The 21,910-nt window shown below is 53.6% G+C and overlaps 1 protein-coding gene across 7 annotated transcripts in view; it reads left to right on the forward strand.

The window, feature by feature from the left end:
* Positions 1-382: 382 nt before the first annotated feature.
* The window catches only part of LOC141051319 (probable ubiquitin carboxyl-terminal hydrolase MINDY-4), a 270,086-nt gene continuing 248,558 nt past the window's right edge, over positions 383-21,910 (forward strand). The window contains exons 1-2 of one of the 7 annotated variants that reach the window (XM_073548219.1): positions 399-774; positions 4,520-5,738. In XM_073548219.1, the coding sequence (XP_073404320.1) occupies positions 5,706-5,738 (33 nt within the window). In that variant the 5' untranslated portion in view covers positions 399-774; positions 4,520-5,705. Of the gene's footprint in view, positions 775-4,519; positions 5,739-21,910 lie in introns of all 7 variants that reach the window. The other 6 variants (XM_073548220.1, XM_073548221.1, XM_073548222.1 and 3 more) reach the window with 6 other exon arrangements.

A 21,910-nucleotide genomic window follows, 5' to 3' on the forward strand; every position in this document is an offset into this window, starting at 1 on the left:
GTAGGGGGTGAGGGAGCGCCAGCATTGCGCGGTGTAGGGGGTGAGGGAGCGCCAGCATTGCGCGGTGTAGGGGGTGAGGGAGCGCCAGCATTGCGCGGTGTAGGGGGTGAGGGAGCGCCAGCATTGCACGGTGTAGGGGGTGAGGTCGGCTTATAACGCACTGTGTAAAGGAGTGCAGGGAGAACGTCTAACGTTGTAAGATGTCTTTTCTTGAAGAGGGACAGTAAGCCTGCACCTGGGTCACACCTGAAGATGACTGATCCCTTCGTTTCTGACATACAGCACAATGGTCAGCTGGTGTCGGTGCTCGGCATGTAGAATCAGTGTTCAAAGAAGAAAATGAGGCGCACCCTCCACACTCGCCGTGATGAATCTGACACTTTATTTCACCTTTTTGGCGTCGACAATGAACCGGACGTGCAGCAGGTCAATGAGGCACGCGGGGAGGGGAGATGGACTACGGCCGTCTCGCGTGTGACCTGCACCCGTTGAAGCGATCTCAGTGTGATCATCATCACACGCTCCGGAGCCGCGCATTCTCAGGTGTGGCCGCTAGATGGCGAGCACGCCCCGTTCTGAGCGCCAACAGGAAGAGAGACAACGCGTTACCATGACAACAGAGGCGACACACGGCCACGGCCTGTGGATCCCGGGATGGAAGCAGCCTGGAGCCGGTGCTGAGCGGCCTGGGCCAGGAGGGGAGCGCCGGGCATGGAGCAGAGCTTCACAGAGGCCGTGGCGTCGTCTCTGGTGAGGGAGTTTCTCAGCAGGAAGGTACGGACGTCATGTATGACCTCTGTGTGCTAGTGACAGCTCCCAGCATGCATCACCTACCGAAGACTTTGTGCATTGTGGTGTCACTGGAGCTGCTCTTTATAAATGTGTGTATTCTAAAGCGCACGACCTGGTGGCCGCCATCATATATCAGCGGTAGAAAGCACAGATAATTACAGGAAAGGTCCAATATAATGACCGACCCCGTCATCCAGCGTCACCCCGAGCGTCAGCGTCATCCTCCGTCACCCCGAGAGTCAGCGTCATCCTCCGTCACCCCGAGAGTCAGCGTCATCCTCCGTCACCCCGAGACTCAGCGTCATCCTCCGTCACCCCGAGACTCAGCGTCATCCTCCGTCACCCCGAGCGTCAGCGTCATCCTCCGTCACCCCGAGCGTCAGCGTCATCCTCCGTCACCCCGAGAGTCAGCGTCATCCTCCGTCACCCCGAGAGTCAGCGTCATCCTCCGTCACCCCGAGAGTCAGCGTCATCCTCCGTCACCCCGAGAGTCAGCGTCATCCTCCGTCACCCCGAGAGTCAGCGTCATCCTCCGTCGCCCCGAGAGTCAGCGTCATCCTCCGTCACCCCGAGAGTCAGCGTCATCCTCCGTCACCCCGAGAGTCAGCGTCATCCTCCGTCACCCCGAGAGTCAGCGTCATCCTCCGTCACCCCGAGCGTCAGCGTCATCCTCCCGCACCACGAGCGTCATCCGCATCCTGAGTGTCTGCGTCTTCGTCCTGCGTCACCCCGAGTGTCTGCGTCGTTGTCCTCCGTCACCCCGAGTGTCTGCGTCGTCGTCGTCCTCCGTCACCCCGAGTGTCTGCGTCGTCGTCGTCCTCCGTCACCCCGAGTGTCTGCGTCGTCGTCGTCCTCCGTCACCCCGAGTGTCTGCGTCGTCGTCGTCCTCCGTCACCCCGAGTGTCTGCGTCGTCGTCGTCGTCCTCCGTCACCCCGAGTGTCTGCGTCGTCGTCTCTTCATCATCCTCCTCTGGAGGTGGAGTTTCATCGCTCCCTACAAAGCATCAATAATGGGAACGAGCTGCAGAGCATCCTGCACCTGGAGGCCTTGTACAGGGAGAATAAGGTGAATGGCAGAACTGACGGTCTGACGACAACTCACACCTCACATTCCATCATAATAAACCACACCTTAACGAGATTGTCCACCACTTGGTTATTGATGACTAGAGATGGGCGAAGCCGAATGGTAAAGATATTACTAACACTAGGCTTGATGTCAGCGGACAAAAAACAGTTGACAAGTGGAAAGAGCCGGGCAAAGCGCCAGAATTGGCGCAGTTTATGGAAGCGCCATTTTTGGGGCGGCTGAGAGCTGATGTTATTTTTCTGGCATGGGGCCGTTGGCCCCTTCTCACCTATTAATATCAACCCACAGCTGTCTGTTTAGCCTTTGCTGGTTATTCAATATAGTGGGACCCCACTTCATTTTTTCTTTGGGGTGGTCCCCTATTTGAAGACCTTTACGACCTCTGACATATCTATACGTCCAGATCGGTTGGTTCTTACCGACCTTGGATGTATGAATACATCATTGCGATTTTGTGCGCACAGAGGCTGCCACGCGCATTCACAGTCAGGTGTCAGCTGATTCTGACAGCATGCAGCATTTAGCAGGCATGCAGTGGGAGGGGGCAGGCTCGGACTGGCCCATAGGGGAACAGGGGAATCTCCCGGTGGGCCCCTGTGCAGACAGGGGCCCCCAACCCTGCTATATGGGTAGTACATGGCATGATTTACTCCATACAGAAAAAGGCAGCATCTCATCATTCATTAACCAAACTACCTAGTTTAATTTGTGAAGGTGGGTAGTGTGATATTTGTATACAGGTGAAAACTGCTGCCTCATTATAGTGAATGGATCCCTTGGGAGTTTCATCTGAATCACGTCACTCGGAGATTTAGATGGAAACTCCAAAGTAAGTGCTCAACAAAGAGCGCAGGATAACACTGATCTCAAACGTTATGTAAAATGGTAACATGAAAAAGCTTCAGCTCAGTCCACAAAAGTCCCCACTTAGGTCCATCATCTGTTAACGGAAATATAGGGGGCTTCCATGTTACTGGTAGCACAAAGGCTCTGGAAAAGCAAAATGGCTACTCACAAATTCTGCGCATCCAAATGCCTCCCCCCTTTTGAGCCCCAATGTGCTTAAACAACATACGGGTGCATGACTCCAGAAGCATGAGTAGGGCACAACTTACTGCTCACTATAAGGAACTGGGCACTACCACAGCGGTTTGCAATTTTAACTCCGCAACATCCACTGCTGCTTGTTTCTGGAAAACACCATGGAGTCTGATTCGCCTATACCCCTTTGGAAATGTATCTACCGGTGTAGTATTTCCAAAATTGGGTCACTTGAAGGAGGGATTCTGCTCTTCTAGCACTTAAGGACATTGTATATGGAGTCCGCAAACTATTCTAGGAATATCTGTGCTACAGGAGGCAAATAGCGCTCAATTCCTCACTAGTTTTGCCGTGTGGCTAGTCAGTACTGTACTGCTACATACGGGGTATTTCTACATTCAGCAGAAATTATGGGACAAATTTTGGTGCCATTTTTGCCAGTTTTCCCGTGTGAAATAAAATTTTGGTGGTAAAAATGTAATGACATCCCAATATTATAAAATGCTGTGACCCACCCTGTGGTGTCAATATGATCACTGCACCCCTAAATGAATTCATTGAGACATGTAGTTTGTAAAGTGTGGTCACTTATGGGGGTTTCTGCTGTTCTGGCACCTCAGGGGCTCTGCCAGTGTGACATGACACCTTCAAACCAGTCCAGCAAAATCTGAACTCCAATATGGGGCTCCTTCCCTTTTGAGCTTTGCACTGTGCCTCAAAAGTAGTATTTCCTCCACATATAGGGTATTGGAGTACTCAGGAGAGATTGAACAACAAATTTTGAGGACCATTTTCACCTGCTATCTTAGTGAAAATGAACAATTTTTTTTCTGTTAATAACAAGTAAAGGCTACGCAGAAGCTTCATAGATATTGGCCCCTTCCCAGAATAATAACACCAGCCCCCAGCTGTCAGCTTTCCCTCAGCTGGTTAGTAAAAGGTGACCCCACACCATTTTTTTTCTTTTATTTACTAGCTAAATACATGTACAGTAAAATACACACGCACTGCACTATTTATATACAGTATCTCACTGATATATTTCCAACTTTGCTCAGATGTAATCTGGTGAAAACTCTCATCAGCGTACCCCTGCTCACTACTATCAGAGAGACCAGATGTATGCTGATGAGAGTTGTGCTGATGAGAGTTGTACTTATCAGCCGACGCCTGACGGGCAGTAACCTTTTCACCGCCGGCGGGAATGTGTAAAGTTGCCGCCAATCATAGCCAATGTTTTTTGAGCTGTCACACAGATGACAGTGTGGGAAACTCTGGATGTTCGGGCCCCCCATTCATTTGAAAGGGGTCCTGGTTTTGATTCGAGTTTGGGTACCGTTCCTGAACCAAACTTTTTTTTTTCTTTTTAAAGTTCGGCCAAACTCTACTGATCCGAACTTCCACGAGTCTGCCAATCCCTATTGATGACCTTTCTTCAGAGTTAATCACTATGCCAATCAGCTGGTTCATCTGCCAGGAAGCAGCACAGCGCCACACCTGATGTAGTGGCCGTGAGTGATAGTGCAGCTTTCTTAAGGACAGATGATAAACAATAAACTCTTGGAAAACCCCTTTAATGTTATTTTTTCTTCATAGTTGTCTGACAGACCCCCTAAAGACCCTCCTGGAGCTCATCACTAAGTATGTTCTTGAAAGTTTTGATAAAACTAAAAAGTTGGAAATGACTGGAGACCGCGGCATGGAGGCCACCAAGATATTTATCACAGGAAATCGGAGGAAGGAGTCAGAGGCCTCCCACCTAGACGTGTATGACCTCTCCGGCGAGAGCTCCGCCGTGTCCGACTCCAGTACCACCCTCCGAATCCGCAGGTAGCGGGTGCTGCGCCCTCTACTGACAACTTGTGGCCACTGCTGGTATTGTATGGTCGCTTCTGCTCCTGACCTGATTAGTGACCCTGCGGGTATCTAGTCTTTCATCGTGGCCCACGGGAGATCTGACGGTTCAGGGCTGCAATCCTCAGGATGTCAATTCCTGCAGAGATTTCCAGGTGGGTTATGAAAACCACCACCTAGGACCCCCAGATCACCCAGAGGTGGGTGCAGGAACAGTGAGCAGATTGGATTTTTAGCTTTGTATCAGAAAACTAAACATCTGCCAGTTTTACCTCTTCCTGTCACCTTTTGTGGCTTTTGTTTTTTTTCTTCCCTTTTTCTATAACTTTTTTATTTTTCCATCCCAATTCCAAGTGCAGTGAAGCAAACCCCACATTGTTTTTTTTTACTTTTCTTTTAGTGGCCAGGTCACTCTCATGAAGGAGATTTTTTTTAAGTAGCGCAAAAAATTGAAAAATTGTTCTCCAATTCTGGAATGTTTTCATTTTTCCATTGACGGCTTATTTCTCTTTTTTTGTGCCAATATGTATTTTTTCTTAATAACATTTGGGTGCAGATTTATTGTTTTGATCACTTTTTATTGCATCTTTGGGGGGAGGTGACCGAAAATCTCATTGGCTTTTTTTTTTGCTTCATGGTGTTTGCCGTACGGATGAAATCATTTCAGTAGTTTGGACTTTTATGAATGTGACTGCCGTGGCGGTGTCGCTCTCGCCAGTACGTGGATTCTCACACAACGTCTGCATGGGAAGGAAGTCATAACCCAGCATACAACCGTAAGGAGCGACCCAGAGCCGTAAACGACGGCTTTAGAAAGTCCGAAAAAGAAGGAAACGTCCTAACCAGAGAGCCAAAGAGGGAGACGTCAGGACCACCAGAAATTCCAGCCAAGGCTCCGAGACCGAAATCCAGCAGGATCGTACGGGGGATGATGTCTGGTCCTATAGCCAGCGCCCAGGAGGTGAGTGCAGCTGCCAGGAAACGTCCGCAGGGGACACAAGTCCTGGAAAGTTCTTTCACAATTTATGTTTTGGGGTTTATTTGAGGGAGGAAGCCAAATGACGACAATTACGGCTCGCACGGAGGATGACACCAGACTCGTCGCAGTCACATCCTTCACGGTTTTCCCAAGACATCCCCGACACTACATTAGCAGATTTACTCCCAGACGCTGCCGCAGCAGGGACCTGCCGTCTATAAAACCTTCTCATGGCTATTTTTTCCATAGGATCCTCTGAAAAAGAAGGCGCAGAGACGTTCCTCTGCTTCTCATCAGTCTGTCCAAGCCAAAGACCATCCCCTGACTAATGGCCAACAAGCAATGAGCAGGGAGTCGACGAAAAGCCCCCCGAGCCCTGCACTGCAACTGGGCAAGGAATTCTCTGCCAAACTATTCGCTGCCACTACAATAGTTACATCCTGTATTATACTCCAGAGCTGCACTCACTATTCTGCTGGTGTAGTCGCTGTGTACATACATTACATTACTGATCCTGAGTTACATCCTGTAGCTCTTTTTTATTATAAAAGTATATAAAACACAATACATAACAGACTACATAATACAAAACACAATACATAGCAGACAAACAATGCTCCCGACATAAATATTTGTGCAAACCTCGCAATTTTACCTGATCCCCCAGGCTTTCCAGCCTAGAGGGCCCCAGCAGGGTCCCTCCACCCCTATACAACTTGAAATAAAGAAACCCCGATATAACACATTCATCCCCTACGCACACCCTTTCACACTCCATTCGCACTTTGCACCCATACCTATATACAAGTAATAAAGAAAAAAAAACGTATTCCGGCCCTTCTGCCTTTAAAAAAAAACATAGCCACTTATACTGGCAAAACCCCAGCACCAGCCTAACACCTCTATGAAAATTTTTTTATTTTTTTTTTAAATTTATCATCCCCCCACCACACCCAAGGTCCAAAAGTCCATGGCCCATTACACGAAACACACAAGGTCCATCTATGTTCATGGCCTATCACATCTATCTCTTGGCAACAACAGTTTATGCTCCAAGAGGAAAACCCTCACCCGGCTCCACCCAAAACCTATGCTATTTACCATGTGGTCCATTCTTCTTTTACTTTCCACGATTTGTCCATCCACTTTCCCTTCGGATAAAGGTCCTCTTTTCCCATTCTCACCCCCCATTCACCCCCCTCCCAACCTCACTACACCCTCCCATGCACTGCTAACTAAAACAAAAGAAAGTATGTACATATGCATAATACACAAAAATAATACAAATATACAATATATAGTATCTACATATACACCACATAACATTACCATATTTGTTTTGGCTTGCCACCACACACTTTTCTTTGCAGACCCAAGATCAGTGCCTGCAAGCCCAATATCCATTAATGCTCTATGTTTCCAAAACAAAAGACTAGAGTGGCATGCTTTAGCCCACCACCAGGAAAAGGAGTTCTCGAGGCCCCGTCCCTCACTAACTCATTCACCCTGTCCCTCAACAACTAAGACTGTCCCTGCTTCTGTCCCTAAAGAAACTGTCCCTATCTGTCCCTTCCTGTCCCTACTCCACCTAACTTAACATAACTAACTATCTGTCCCTCAGTGCCTGTCCCTCCCTGTCCCTATCTGCCCCTACTTCTGTCCCTAGCACACCCAGTGAAACTTATGCTATCCCTACCCTCATTCACACAGAGCTAGCTCTCCCTTGAGTGCGTTTTTAAAAGGAGAGGCCTCTCCAAAGCCAAGAGGCCTTCCTCACACCCAACCTTTCGAACTCCAAAGAACGGACCTTCACCAGGTCACCCAAGATGTTTCCTACCACCTTATCCCTTGGGAGGGTTTTTTCCGCGTAGAAACTAGGCACCGTGCATTCCAAGTGTAGAACCTAACCACTACACTGACTAGGAATAAAGTACACGGGTCCCGGCCACCCAGGGATCTGAACGCTCCATAGGCCCACTCAGCGTAGGAGAGGGACGCCAGCCGCGGCCAACGTATGGAAGCACCCAACCTGTTGTACACCTCTGCATTAAAGGGACACTGAAGCAGGAAGTGCTCCATGCTTTCCAGCACGTCGCCACACTCCTCACGGGGACAACCCCGATCATCGGATTTCCTGCACTTCAGGTTATCCTTTACATATAGCCTCCCGTGGAAGCAACGCCAGGTCAAGTCCCAAAACTTCATGGGGATCCGCTTAGAATTTAAAAGCCCCAGCCCGACCTCCAGATCCCGGCCTGGGCAATCCTTAAGGGCCAGGGGCTTCTGGAAATGGGTCAACAGGACCCTCCTGTCAAGGCATTGCCTCGACATGGTCCTGATTTCCCACATTCCCAGACCCCACTGGCGGATCACCTTCAGAACCGGGGTAGCGTAAGCCGGGAGATGCCCATGAGGTGTGCGTAGGTCATTCACCTGTCCTCCTGTCTCCAATTCCTGGAAGAAAGGCCAAAGCCAACCCTTGCAGGAGACTACCCACGGAGGAGCCCTCTCTAGCTAGAGGTTGGAGATGTTAGTCTTAAGAAAGGTGTTTACTAGAAACACCACCGGGTTGACCATACCCAACCCACCTAGTCTCCTCGTACGGTATGTAACCTCCCTCTTGATTAGGTTAAGCCTATTCCCCCATAACAGTTGGAAGAACAGGCTATAGACCCGTGTCCAGAGAGGTTCCGGCAAGATGCACAAACTGCCCAGGTATATTAATAAAGGTAGCAGAAAGCCTTTAACCAGGGCAACCCTTTCCCTCAGGGTTAAAGACCAACCCTTCCATTGGTCCACCTTTTGGGCGGCGATCTTAAGTCTGCCCTCCCAATTTTGCTGGGGGTAATCCCCGGGGCCAAATTCAATGCCTAGAATTTTGGCGGTGGCCTGGGGCCCTGGAAGGGTGTCTGGGAGATCAAACCTGGGATCTCCCCCTCCCAGCCAGAGACTTTCACACTTATCCCGGTTGATCATGGACCCGGATGCCTCCGAGTAGCGCACTACCTCCGACATGACCCAATCCGCCTCCCCTCTCGAGGACACGAAAAGGGAAACATCACCGGCGTACGCCACCACCCTCAGAGAGGACCCAGAGCCCACCTGGTCCATCCCGACTCCCACCAACGGTCCACGATCTACCTTCATTAGGAAGGGATCGATCGCGAACACGTATAAAAGCGGGCTCAGCGGACAGCCCTGACGGACCCCAGAACCCACCTCAAAAGGGCGACCTGACCAACCGTTCACCAGCGGAAAAGTCTCAGCCCCTTGGTACAAGATCTCTATCCATTTTACAAACCTCCCAGGCAGACCATACCTCAAAAGGACAGACCAGAGGTACTCATGGTTGACCCGGTCAAAGGCTTTCGCTTGATCTAATGACAGCAAGTACCCCTTCCAGTGACCTGCCCTACCCTGCTCCACTGCCTCTCGGACACCGAGCACAGCACTAAAAGTACTGCGGCCTGGAACAGAGCAATGCTGGGCCCCTGAAAGGAGCCGGGGTGCAAACTTCACCAGCCGATTAAACAGCACCTTGGCCAGAACTTTCCGGTCCGTATCGAGAAGCGCTATGGGACGCCAATTCTCGATACGGGACGGATCCTTACCCTTTGACAGAATAATGAGGGCTGACTTCCTCATTGAGTCGGGAAGAGTCCCCGAGGAGAGACACTCATTAAATACCCCTGTCAAGAGGGGGACCAAGGAGTCCCTAAAAGTCTTGTAGAACTCGGATGTTAAGCCATCCGGACCTGGCGATTTCTTGGGCCGAAGCCCATCAATGGCCAGTCTCACGTCCTCTTCCCTGATTTCTTCTGCCAAAACACCAAGAGAGGGATCACCCCCTGGCTCAGGGACGGTTTCAGCCAGGAAAGCCGACATCCTGTCCCGATCCAGATCCTTCTTTTCCAAGAGGTGTGAGTAGAAGGATCTAACCACCTCCAGGATCCCTGATTTGGATCTGTTCAGGGACCCCGTACTGTCGATCAGTCCTGTTACCATCTTACAATTCACTGACATCTTACAGTTTCTGTAAGGGTCGGGCGAGCGGTACTTCCCGAAGTCCCTCTCAAAAACTAAAGATGTGTGCCTATCATACTGACACCTCTTGAGTAAAGATTTCACTCTGGAGATTTCCTCACGGTCACCTCCAGTCGAGACAAGCTGCTCGAGTTTCCTCCCCAGAGCCTGATACAAGCGGTGCCTGTTCAGACTTCTGAGGTTCGAGAGCTGACGGAAGAACCCCGCCACCCGCTTTTTGAAGATCTCCCACCACTCTGACTAAGGCCTGTTTCACACTTCCGTTTTTTCAAATCCGTCAAAATCCGTTGTTTTCCGTAAAAAAACGGATCCGCCATTTTTTGCAGGATCCGTTTTTTTTGTCCCATAGACTTCCATTACGGTTACCGCGGATCCGTCAAAAAAAACGGATCCGTTTTTAAAAAAACGGATCCGTTTGCATCAGTTTCCGTCAAAAAAACGGAAACGGATCCGTTTGGAGGACCCAAAAACGGAAGTGTGAAACAGGCCTTACTACTACAGAGATCCAACAGTGGTACCTGGCTCTGAAGAAAATCCTCGAAGGATTGTCTCACCTCCGCTTCTTCCAGCAGGGACGAATTGAGCTTACACAGCCCTCTTCCCATCCGAGGAGTCTCTGCAACATTCAGAGAAAAGAAAATTAGACAGTGATCGGAGAACTCCACCTCAACGGCAGACACAGCAGAAAAGATGGCGTCCTCCTTTAAAAAAAACTGTCTATTCTAGACCTGCTGCTACCCCTATGATAGGTGAAACCCCCGTGACCTGGGGTGTGCCGGATGTGGACATCCACCAGGCGAGCTTCACTGGCTATACTATTTAACGCGACGCTGTCATAAGCCAGGCGATCTCCGGGACCCCCCCGGTCAAGGGACCTCGTAATGGTGTTAAAGTCCCCACCGAAGACCACCTGTCGGCTCGTAAAAAGAAAGGGCTTGATCCTCAGGAAGAGACACTTACGGTCCCACTTTGACTGTGGGCCATAGATGTTTATGAGCCGAAGCTCTTGTCCCCTCATGAAGACATCCAGGATCAGGCACCTCCCCATTTCCAACTCGGTAACCCGTCTGCATTCCACATCTGCGGTTTTAAAAAGGACCGCCACCCCGCTATACGGCTCGGCCGCAAGAGACCAGTATGAGGGCCCGCACCTCCACTCCCTTCGTGCTTTATGGATGGCCCCCATGTGGGTTAGTCTGGTCTCCTGCAAAAATAAAATTTCTGCCTCAATTCGGGAGAAAAAATCAAAGGCCGTGAAGCGAGCCGCATCTGACTTTATGCTGGCAACATTAATAGATGCCAGCATCAACGGGGCGAGTTTCGCCATCATAGGTGATCAAGTTGGATGGCCAACTTCTTACCACTGCTATCATCCGAGCCTCCGAGGATGCTGAACCGGTTGGAGAGATCAATCAGAGGGGGGTCAGCGGGCCCTTCCGTGCGCACCCTGGTGTTCGGGGGCGGGGGAGATTTTGAAGGCTTGCCAGCCTTCTTCCCCCCCCCTATTTGTTACGATTGGCACGTTTGCTTTTGCCACCCACTGCTGTAGGCTGCTCCTGGACCTCCTCATCAACACTTTCATACTGTGAGGACCCGTCCGAGTCAGCCGCTTTATCCTCCCTCTCCATCCTCCTGATCTCCTCTCTCACCGCACTCTCCCTCAGGACCTCAGAGGCTTTTGCCACGGGCCTGGAGGGAGGAGCAGGCATCGACCCGGTTGCCCGAGACTTCACCTTCCCCCCACCCCCATGGCGTTTTTCTTGCCTCCGCACGTACGCGGGGCCCCTCACCTTGGCATTGCCCTTCCTCACCGGTCCCTCAACCCCTTCCCCTCCGCCACCACCTGCCACAGCTGCAGGAGCACCGCCAGAGGGTTCTCCCTCACGGACTTCTCCCACCAGGCCTGCAGCGGCATTAGAAAAGGAGCGAGGGCAGCGGCTGAGAGGGTGACCTAGGTCATCACACAGGTGACACCGAATGTCTTTACACGAGGCGGCCAGATGACCTACCCCACCATACAAGGCACATTTCTGTACCTTGCAGCTAGCGCTGAAGTGAGTGGGGTCACCGCACTTGTGGCAGACCTTCGGTTGCCCCTGGTAGAAGACCAGGATCCTGTCCCTTCCCAGGAACGCCGAGGAAGGGATGTGGGTGACCGTGCCGCCGGAAACCTTCAATTTAACCATGAAGGTCCAGCCCCCCGACCAGATGCTGAATTCGTCCCTGTTCTTTTTGGGGACCTCGGTGACTTCCCCGTAACGGGAAAGCCACGTCATAATGTCCACGCCGGCAAGTGACTCGTTACAACTTACCACGGTCACTCGCTTGACGGAATTTTGGCGTGACACCGCTTGCGCAACGACGTCTCGCCATCCGGGCTCTTCCCGCACCAGCTCATAGTTAGACCAGAAGAGCTCAAGCCCCTCTGGCCGCACAAAGCTGACGTCGAAGAAGCGGGACGCCGAAGGATGTATCAGGGCAAAGATGTCATTGGCCCGAAGCCCATCTTAAGGAGGAGCTCCACCACCTTGCTCCTAGGTGCGAAAGCTTCACTGCCCCCCCACCTAAGACGGACCACATTCCTCCTTTGCGGCCCCTGCCCGGCTGGGGGGAGAGACCAAACAGTCCCTCCCTCCTTTTGGTTTTGGAAGGCAGCAAGGCAGAGTCTCTCTATCCAGAAAGACAAGTCCACTGTCCTCCCCTCTACCACTATCGACCTTTCTCCTTTTTTGAGGGCCTCCAGGAAACGGCGGTGCAAAGCGCCGTCCCTGGAGCCCGGAGGCGAGGAGACCCCCCCAGGACCACCCCGAGGACCACCCCGACCCCCAGCCGCGGCCCCCGCATAACTATGTTGGGGTCTTGCGGCCAAGGGGGCAGACGGGCCAGCCCTCCCACCACCACTCGTGCTTGCACCCTCATTTATCCACCCACTCACTCTCCCATTCACTCTTTTATTATTGGCATTCACTCCAGCACTTTCAGACCCATTCACACCCGCACTCACTCCCTCATCCATGTCACTCATATCTCCATTCACCTCTGCAAACATCTCTTCAAAAATATCCACGCCACTCAATATTGCCAATTTTTTCCCCGCAGTTGTCCCTCCCACCTGCTGGGGGCCCTCTCTGGCTGCCCGGTGCTCCTGGTCTGGCCTGGACAGTGCTGCTGCTCCTTTAAGGGCTTCCATGTTAGCCTGCATGTTACTCTGGCTGGGCCTGGGAGCAGCAGCTCCTGGTTTCCCCAGCTCACTTTTTTTTCTTTTGTCCAAAGCACCACAGTCGTCCTTTCCCGTCTGTACTCTCTGGGCAGGGACGGCCACTGGCACCGCTCCCTGCCCTGCATCTCCTCTCTCCGCCCCCGCCACTGGCATCTCAGGAAGAGGCGGAGCCCCCGCACCCCCAGATGACGGTAGGTGGGCCGGGGACCCCGACAACTCCCCACCAGTTTCTGGGGGCCGTGCTACATTGCTGGGAAGGGTGGGTGGGACAGAGGGCAGCGGGCCCGCCGTGGCCACGTCCCCCCGCCGGTCGCAGTCACTCCAGGCCGGGCAGTGACCCCTTGCGAGGCCACGCCCCCCGGGGTGACGCAAGCACAGCGGGCGGAGCCGCCATCACCGAGGCCATGCCCCCCCCGCCAGCCACAGCCACCACGGGCAGAGCAGCGGCCCCTTGTGAGGCCACCCCCCCGGGTGACACGGACGTAGCGGGTGGGACTATGGCCGAGGAGGACATGCCCCCCCACATGCCGCAGCCTTTGCAGGCCGGGCAACACTCAGGGAGGCCCGCCCCCCTCAAGGACCACCGCCGCCACCCTGTACCCACCGCTCGACACGGGCAAGGCCGGCCACTCCCCCTCGTCACCCAATGGCGGCGGAGCCCCCTGCACGGACCCCTTTTTGGGGAGACCCCGCTCTCACCACGGGCGCCGATAGGGAAGCTACCAGCACCTTGCACCGCGCTTGAGCTGCGATTTAATTGCTGGATCGCCCTTTCTTGGCTTCTGGACCCCCACCAGCGATCCAGACCTAACGGATCCGTACGTGGGGGGTCCAGAAGCCCCAGCACTCGCCGCCGGAGGTGCAGCCCTGGCTGTACCAACTTTACCTGGTGCCAGGCCAGCCCCCCCTGCCACTGAGGGCTGAGCCCGGACACCAACACCACAACCAGCACCGACCTCCATGTCACTGCCCTGGTCTGCACTGTCACCAGATGCGACAGTCAGGTCACAACAGTCATCTCTCTCCCCGCTCCCTCGCTGCGGACCCACCACAGGGCCCGAGCCGGGGTGGGTAGCGGGTTCCACACAGCGGGACAGAGGGGCCCCGGGAAGAGGAGCAAAAACCAGTTGTTCCTCCACGCCTTCAGAGGCCTTACGCCTGCGCCTCCTGTTTCTCCTCCTCCCGGTTGCCTCATCCTCCGGGCAGACTTCATACCCAAACAACAGCGTGCCAAACCGTGCTGGGGATTCCGTCTGCCGTACTTGTTTAAGGATGAGGCAGCCCCCCCTCAGAACTACTCCCGCTCCCTCCATCCTCCCCCTCGCTCCCGCTTTCCTCCGCGTTACTGGAGTCCAGCGGGAGGGCCATCTGCTCGGGGGCTATCCCACTGTATGTTACCTGGCTCACGCTAGTGTCCGCTAGGTCTTCAGGTGGAGGCGGCCCGGGTGTGGTGTGGGCGCCATCTTGCTCTTCCTCCTCCTCGCTTTCCTCCACCTGGATGGGGACTCCTGACCCCCCAGGAGACCCACCGGCCATGGCCCTGAACCGGTCCTCGTTGTGCAGCTTCTCCTGGAAGGGGCCGCTGCCGGACATGATGGTACTTCGCCGGTCCTCCAGGGCCCGAATCTCCCCTTTCAGCCGCTTGACTGTGGCGGCGACCTCCGCTCTCTTTGAGGCAGGGAGCCTGTTTTTACTGATGACCCGGGCTCCCTCCAACTCCCCCTGGAGTCTCCTGAGCTGCTTGCCGGCCTCCTCGTACTCGGAGAGGTGGGCATGGATGCGGGAGGCGTAGGTGGTAGCCGGCTCTCCCGCAACCTTGGAGCCCCAGATGTTAAGGGGGGGCCCCACCTCACCTCTGCCGTCTGCTGCACCTCCGGGGGAAGGGCCCGCCACAGCCTTCACTTCAGGGGTCCCGGACCCTGGAGCCTTGCGGCCCCCTGGGGTCCGCTTTTTCCCCATCCCTGGGACTGGCTGGCTGTGCCTTGGGCCTCCTGGTGGTGGATGAGGCCCCCCACCCCCAGCTGGCTTGCCGGGGGGTGGGAGCCAGGGGCACTGCCCCGGCGCTCAGTCCCAGGGAGAGTCCTCTTTCCCGGGAAGGGGGCAGATGGAAAGTCCTTGCAGGAAAAAAAAACCTCCCTTCCCAGGAGCTTAGCAAAACCCTAGCCTGCAGAGCTCAGTTGCGACGCTCCTCCTCTTCCTGGGCGTGTACAGAGCTGCACTCACTATTCTGCTGGTGTAGTCACTGTGTACATACATTACATTACTGATCCTGAGTTACATCCTGTATTATACTCCAGAGCTGCACTCACTATTCTGCTGGTGTAGTCACTGTGTACATACATTACATTACTGATCCTGAGTTACATCCTGTAGCTCTTTTTTATTATAAAAGTATCAAAACACAATACATAACAGACTACATAATACAAAACACAATACATAGCAGACAAACAATGCTCCCGACATAAATATTTGTGCAAACCTCGCAATTTTACCTGATCCCCCAGGCTTTCCAGCCTAGAGGGCCCCAGCAGGATCCCTCCACCCCTATACAACTTAAAATAAAGAAACCCCTATGTAACACATTCATCCCCTACGCACACCCTTTCACACTCCATTCGCGCTTTGCACCCATACCTATATACAAGTAATAAACAAAAAAAACCATATTCCGGCCCTTCTGCCTTAAAAAAAAATACCATAGCCACTTATACTGGCAAAACCCCAGCACCAGCCTAACACCTCTACGAAATTTTTTTTTTTTTTTTTTAAATTTTAATACATTTTTTTTTTTTTTTATTTATCATCCCCCCACCACACCCAAGGTCCAAAAGTCCATGGCCCATTACACGAAACACACAAGGTCCATCAATGTTCATGGCCTATCACATCTATCTCTTGGCAAAAACAGTTTATGCTCCAAGAGGAAAACCCTCACCCGGCTCCACCCAAAACCTATGCTATTTACCACGTGGTCCATTCTTCTTTTCCTTTCCACGATTTGTCCATCCACTTTCCCTTCGGATAAAGGTCCTCTTTTCCCATTCTCACCCCCCATTCACCCCCCTCCCAACCTCACTACACCCTCCCATGCACTCCTAACTAAAACAAAAGAAAGTATGTATAATACACAAAAATACAAATATACAATATATATCTACATATACACCACATAACATTATTACCATATTTGTTTTGGCTTGCCACCACACACTTTCCTTTGCAGACCCAAGATCAGTGCCTGCAAGCCCAATATCCATTAATGCTCTATGTTTCCAAAACAAAAGTCTAGAGTGGCATGCTTTAGCCCACCACCAGGAAAAGGAGTTCTCGAGGCCCCGTCCCTCACTAACTCATTCACCCTGTCCCTCAACAACTAAGACTGTCCCTGCTTCTGTCCCTAAAGAAACTGTCCCTATCTGTCCCTTCCTGTCCCTACTCCACCTAACTTAATATAACTAACTTTCTATCTGTCCCTCAGTGCCTGTCCCTCCCTGTCCCTATCTGCCCCTACTTCTGTCCCTAGCACACCCAGTGAAACTTATGCTATCCCTACCCTCATTCACACGGAGCTAGCTCTCCCTTGAGTGCGTTTTTAAAAGGAGAGGCCTCTCCAAAGCCAAGAGGCCTTCCTCACACCCAACCTTTCGAACTCCAAAGAACGGACCTTCACCAGGTCACCCAAGATGTTTCCTACCACCTCATCCCTTGGGAGGGTTTTTTTCCGCGTCGAAACTAGGCACCGTGCATTCCAAGTGTAGAACCTAACCACTACACTGACTAGAAATAAAGTGCACGGGTCCCGGCCACCCAGGGATCTGAACGCTCCATAAACCCACTCAGCGTAGGAGAGGGACGCCAGCCGCGGCCAACGTATGGAAGCACCCACCCTGTTGTACACCTCTGCATTAAAGGGACACTGAAGCAGGAAGTGCTCCATGCTTTCCAGCACGTCGCCACACTCCTCACGGGGACAACCCCGATCATCGGATTTCCTGCACTTCAGGTTATCCTTTACATACAGCCTCCCGTGGAAGCAACGCCAGGTCAAGTCCCAAAACTTCATGGGGATCCGCTTAGAATTTAAAAGCCCCAGCCCGACCTCCAGATCCCGGCCTGGGCAATCCTTAAGGGCCAGGGGCTTCTGGAAATGGGTCAACAGGACCCTCCTGTCAAGGCATTGCCTCGACATGGTCCTGATTTCCCACATTCCCAGACCCCACCGGCGGATCACCTTCAGAACCGGGGTAGCGTAAGCCGGGAGATGCCCATGAGGTGTGCGTAGGTCCTTCACCTGCCCTCCTGTCTCCCATTCCTGGAAGAAAGGCCAAAGCCAACCCTTGCAGGAGACTACCCACGGAGGAGCCCTCTCTAGCCAGAGGTTGGAGATGTTAGTCTTAAGAAAGGTGTTTACTAGAAACACCACCGGGTTGACCATACCCAACCCACCTAGTCTCCTCGTACGGTATGTAACCTCCCTCTTGATTAGGTTAAGCCTATTCCCCCATAACAATTGGAAGAACAGGCTATAGACCCGTGTCCAGAGAGGTTCCGGCAAGATGCACACACTGCCCAGGTATATTAATAAAGGTAGCAGAAAGCCTTTAGCCAGGGCAACCCTTTCCCTCAGGGTTAAAGACCAACCCTTCCATTGGTCCACCTTTTGGGCGGCGATCTTAAGTCTGCCCTCCCAATTTTGCTGGGGGTAATCCCCGGGGCCAAATTCGATGCCTAGAATTTTGGCGGTGGCCTGGGGCCCTGGAAGGGTGTCCGGGAGATCAAACCTGGGATCTCCCCCTCCCAGCCAGAGACTTTCACACTTATCCCGGTTGATCATGGACCCGGATGCCTCCGAGTAGCGCACTACCTCCGACATGACCCAATCCGCCTCCCTTCTCGAGGACACGAAAAGGGAAACATCATCGGCATACGCCACCACCCTCAGAGAGGACCCAGAGCCCGCCTGGTCCATCCCGACTCCCGCCAACGGTCCACGATCTACCCTCCTTAGGAAGGGATCGATCGCGAACACGTATAAAAGCGGGCTCAGCGGACAGCCCTGACGGACCCCAGAACCCACCTCAAAAGGGCGACCTGACCAACCGTTCACCAGCGGAAAAGTCTCAGCCCCTTGGTACAAGATCTCTAACCATTTTACAAACCTCCCAGGCAGACCATACCTCAAAAGGACGGACCAGAGGTACTCGTGGTTGACCCGGTCAAAGGCTTTCGCTTGATCTAATGACAGCAAGTACCCCCTCCAGTGACCTGCCCTACCCTGCTCCACTGCCTCTCGGACACCGAGCACAGCACTAAAAGTACTGCGGCCCGGAACAGAGCAATGCTGGGCCCCTGAAAGGAGCCGGGGTGCAAACTTCACCAGCCGATTAAACAGCACCTTGGCCAGAACCTTCCGGTCCGTATCGAGAAGCGCTATGGGACGCCAATTCTCGATACGGGACGGATCCTTACCCTTTGACAGAATAATGAGGGCTGACTTCCTCATTGAGTCGGGAAGAGTCCCCGAGGAGAGACACTCATTAAATACCCCTGTCAAGAGGGGGACCAAGGAGTCCCTAAAAGTCTTATAGAACTCGGATGTTAAGCCATCCGGACCTGGCGATTTCTTGGGCCGAAGCCCATCAATGGCCAGTCTCACTTCCTCTTCCCTGATTTCCTCTGCCAAAACACCAAGAGATGGATCACCCCCTGGCTCAGGGACGGTTTCAGCCAGGAAAGCCGACATCCTGTCCCGATCCAGATCCTTCTTTTCCAAGAGGTGTGAGTAGAAGGATCTGACCACCTCCAGGATCCCTGATTTGGATCTGTTCAGGGACCCCGTACTGTCGATCAGTCCTGTCACCATCTTACAATTCACTGACATCTTACAGTTTCGGTAAGGGTCGGGTGAGCGGTACTTCCCGAAGTCCCTCTCAAAAACTAAAGATGTGTGTCTATCATACTGACACCTCTTGAGCAAAGATTTCACTCTGGAGATTTCCTCACGGTCACCTCCAGTCGAGACAAGCTGCTCGAGTTTCCTCCCCAGGGCCTGGTACAAGCGGTGCCTGTTCAGACTCCTGAGGCTCGAGAGCTGACGGAAGAACCCCGCCACCCGCTTTTTGAAGATCTCCCACCACTCTGACTTACTACTACAGAGATCCAACAGCGGTACCTGGCTCTGAAGAAAGTCCTCGAAGGATTGTCTCACCTCCGCTTCTTCCAGCAGGGACGAATTGAGCTTCCACAGCCCTCTTCCCATCCGATGAGTCTCTGCAACATTCAGAGAAAAGAAAATTAGACAGTGATCGGAGAACTCCACCTCAACGGCGGACACAGCAGAAAAGATGGCGTCCTCCTTCAAAAAAAACCTGTCTATTCTAGACCTACAGCTACCCCTATGGTAGGTGAAACCTCCGTGACCTGGGGTGTGCCGGATGTGGACATCCACCAGGCGAGCTTCGCTGGCTATGCTATTCAACGCGACGCTATCATAAGCCAGGCGATCTCCGGGACCCCCCCGGTCACGGGACCTCGTAATGGTGTTGAAGTCCCCACCGAAGACCACCTGCCGGCTCGTAAAAAGAAAGGGCTTGATCCTCAGGAAGAGACATTTGCGGTCCCACTTGGACTGCGGGCCGTAGATGTTGATGAGCCGGAGCTCTTGTCCCCTCATGAAGACATCTAGGATCAGGCACCTCCCCATTTCCAACTCAGTAACCCGTCGGCATTCAACAGCTGCAGTCTTAAAAAGGACTGCCACCCCGCTATACGGCTCGGCCGCAAGAGACCAGTATGAGGGCCCGCACCTCCACTCCCTCCGTGCTTTATAGATGGCCCCCATGTCTGTTAGTCTGGTCTCTTGCAAGAATAAAATTTCTGCCTCAATCCGGGAGAAAAAATCAAAGGCCGTGAAGCGAGCCGCATCTGACTTTATGCTGGCAACATTAATAGATGCCAGCGTCAACGGGGCGAGTTCCGCCATCATGGGTGATCAAGTTGGATGGCCAACTTCTTACCACTGCTATCACCTCCACCTGGGGAGGGGTCGGACACCTTCCTTTTCAGGGAAGCTCCCGTTGTGTCCATCCCACCCCCCCCGGTGTCCTCGCCCCCGGGTTCCAGGTCTGTCCCCCCCCCCCAGGAGGAACACTGCCCCCTGAGGGACGGACCCCACCATCCCCCGAAGGACCCTCCGGTGGTACCCCCGGCCCAGCATCCTCGTCTTGCGGCCCATCATCCGAGCCTCCGAGGACGCTGAACCGGTTGGAGAGATCAATCAGAGGGGGGTCAGCGGGCCCTTCCGTGCGCACCCTGGTGGTCGGGGGCGGGGGAGATTTTGAAGGCTTGCCAGCCTTCTTCCCCCCCCGATTTGTTACGATTGGCACGTTTACTTTTGCCACCCGCTGCTGTAGGCTGCTCCTGGACCTCCTCATCAACACTTTCATACTGTGAGGACCCGTCCGAGTCAGCCGCTTTATCCTCCCTCTCCATCCTCCTGATCTCCTCTCTCACCACACTCTCCCTCAGGACCTCAGAGGCTTTTGCCACGGGCCTGGAGGGAGGAGCAGGCATCGACCCGGTTGCCCGAGACTTCACCTGCCCCCCACCCCCATGGCGTTTTTCTTGCCTCCGCACATACGCGGGGCCCCTCACCTTGGCATTGCCCTTCCTCACCGGTCCCTCAGCCCCTTCCCCTCTGCCACCACCTGCCACAGCTGCAGGAGCGCCGCCAGAGGTTTCTCCCTCACGGACTCCTCCCGCCGGGCCTGCAGCGGCATTAGAAAAGGAACGAGGGCAGCGGCTGAGAGGGTGACCTAGGTCACCACACAAGTGACACCCAATGTCTTTACACGAGGCGGCCAGATGACCTACCCCACCACACAAGGCACATTTCTGTACCTTGCAGCTAGCGCTGAAGTGAGTGGGGTCGCCGCACTTGTGGCAGACCTTCGGTTGCCCCTGGTAGAAGACCAGGATCCTGTCCCTTCCCAGGAACGCCGAGGAAGGGATGTGGGTGACCGTGCCGCCGGAAACCTTCAGTTTAACCATGAAGGTCCAGCCCCCCGACCAGATGCCGAATTTGTCCCTGTTCTTTTTGGGGACCTCGGTGACTTCCCCGTAACGGGAAAGCCACGTCATAATGTCCACGCCGGCAAGTGACTCGTTACAAGTGACCACGGTCACTCGCTTGACGGAATTTTGGCGAGACACCGCTTGCGCAACGAAGTCTCGCCATCCGGGCTCTTCCCGCACCAGCTCATAGTTAGACCAGAAGAGCTCAAGCCCCTCTGGCCGCACAAAGCTGACGTCGAAGAAGCGGGACGCCGAAGGATGTATCAGGGCAAAGATGTCATTCGCCCCGAAGCCCATCTTAAGGAGGAGCTCCACCACCTTGCTCCTAGGTGGACAAGCTTCACTGCCCCCCCACCTAAGACGGACCACATTCCTCCTTTGCGGCCCCTGCCCGGCTGTGGGGAGAGACCAAACAGTCCCTCCCTCCCTTTGGTTTTGGAAGGCAGCAAGGCCATGTCTCTCTATCCAGAAAGACAATTCCACTGTCCTCCCCTCTACCACTATCGACCTTTCTCCTTTTTTGAGGGCCTCTAGGAAACGGTGGTGCAAAGCGCCGTCCCTGGAGCCCGGAGGCGAGGAGACCCCCCCAGGACCACCCCGAGGACCACCCCGACCCCCAGCCGCGGCCCCCGCATAACTATGTTGGGGTCTTGCGGCCAGGGGGGCAGACGGGCCAGCCCTCCCACCACTACCACCACTTGTGCCAGCACCCTCATTCGTCCTCCCACTCACTCTCCCATTCACTCTTTTATTATTTGCATTCACTCCAGCACACTCACCCACATTCACAGTAGCACTCACTCCCTCATCCATG

Source organism: Dendrobates tinctorius, unplaced genomic scaffold (genome assembly GCF_039654945.1).
Source record: "Dendrobates tinctorius isolate UK_male_01 unplaced genomic scaffold, ASM3965494v1 ptg000156l, whole genome shotgun sequence".
NCBI lineage: Eukaryota > Metazoa > Chordata > Amphibia > Anura > Dendrobatidae > Dendrobates > Dendrobates tinctorius.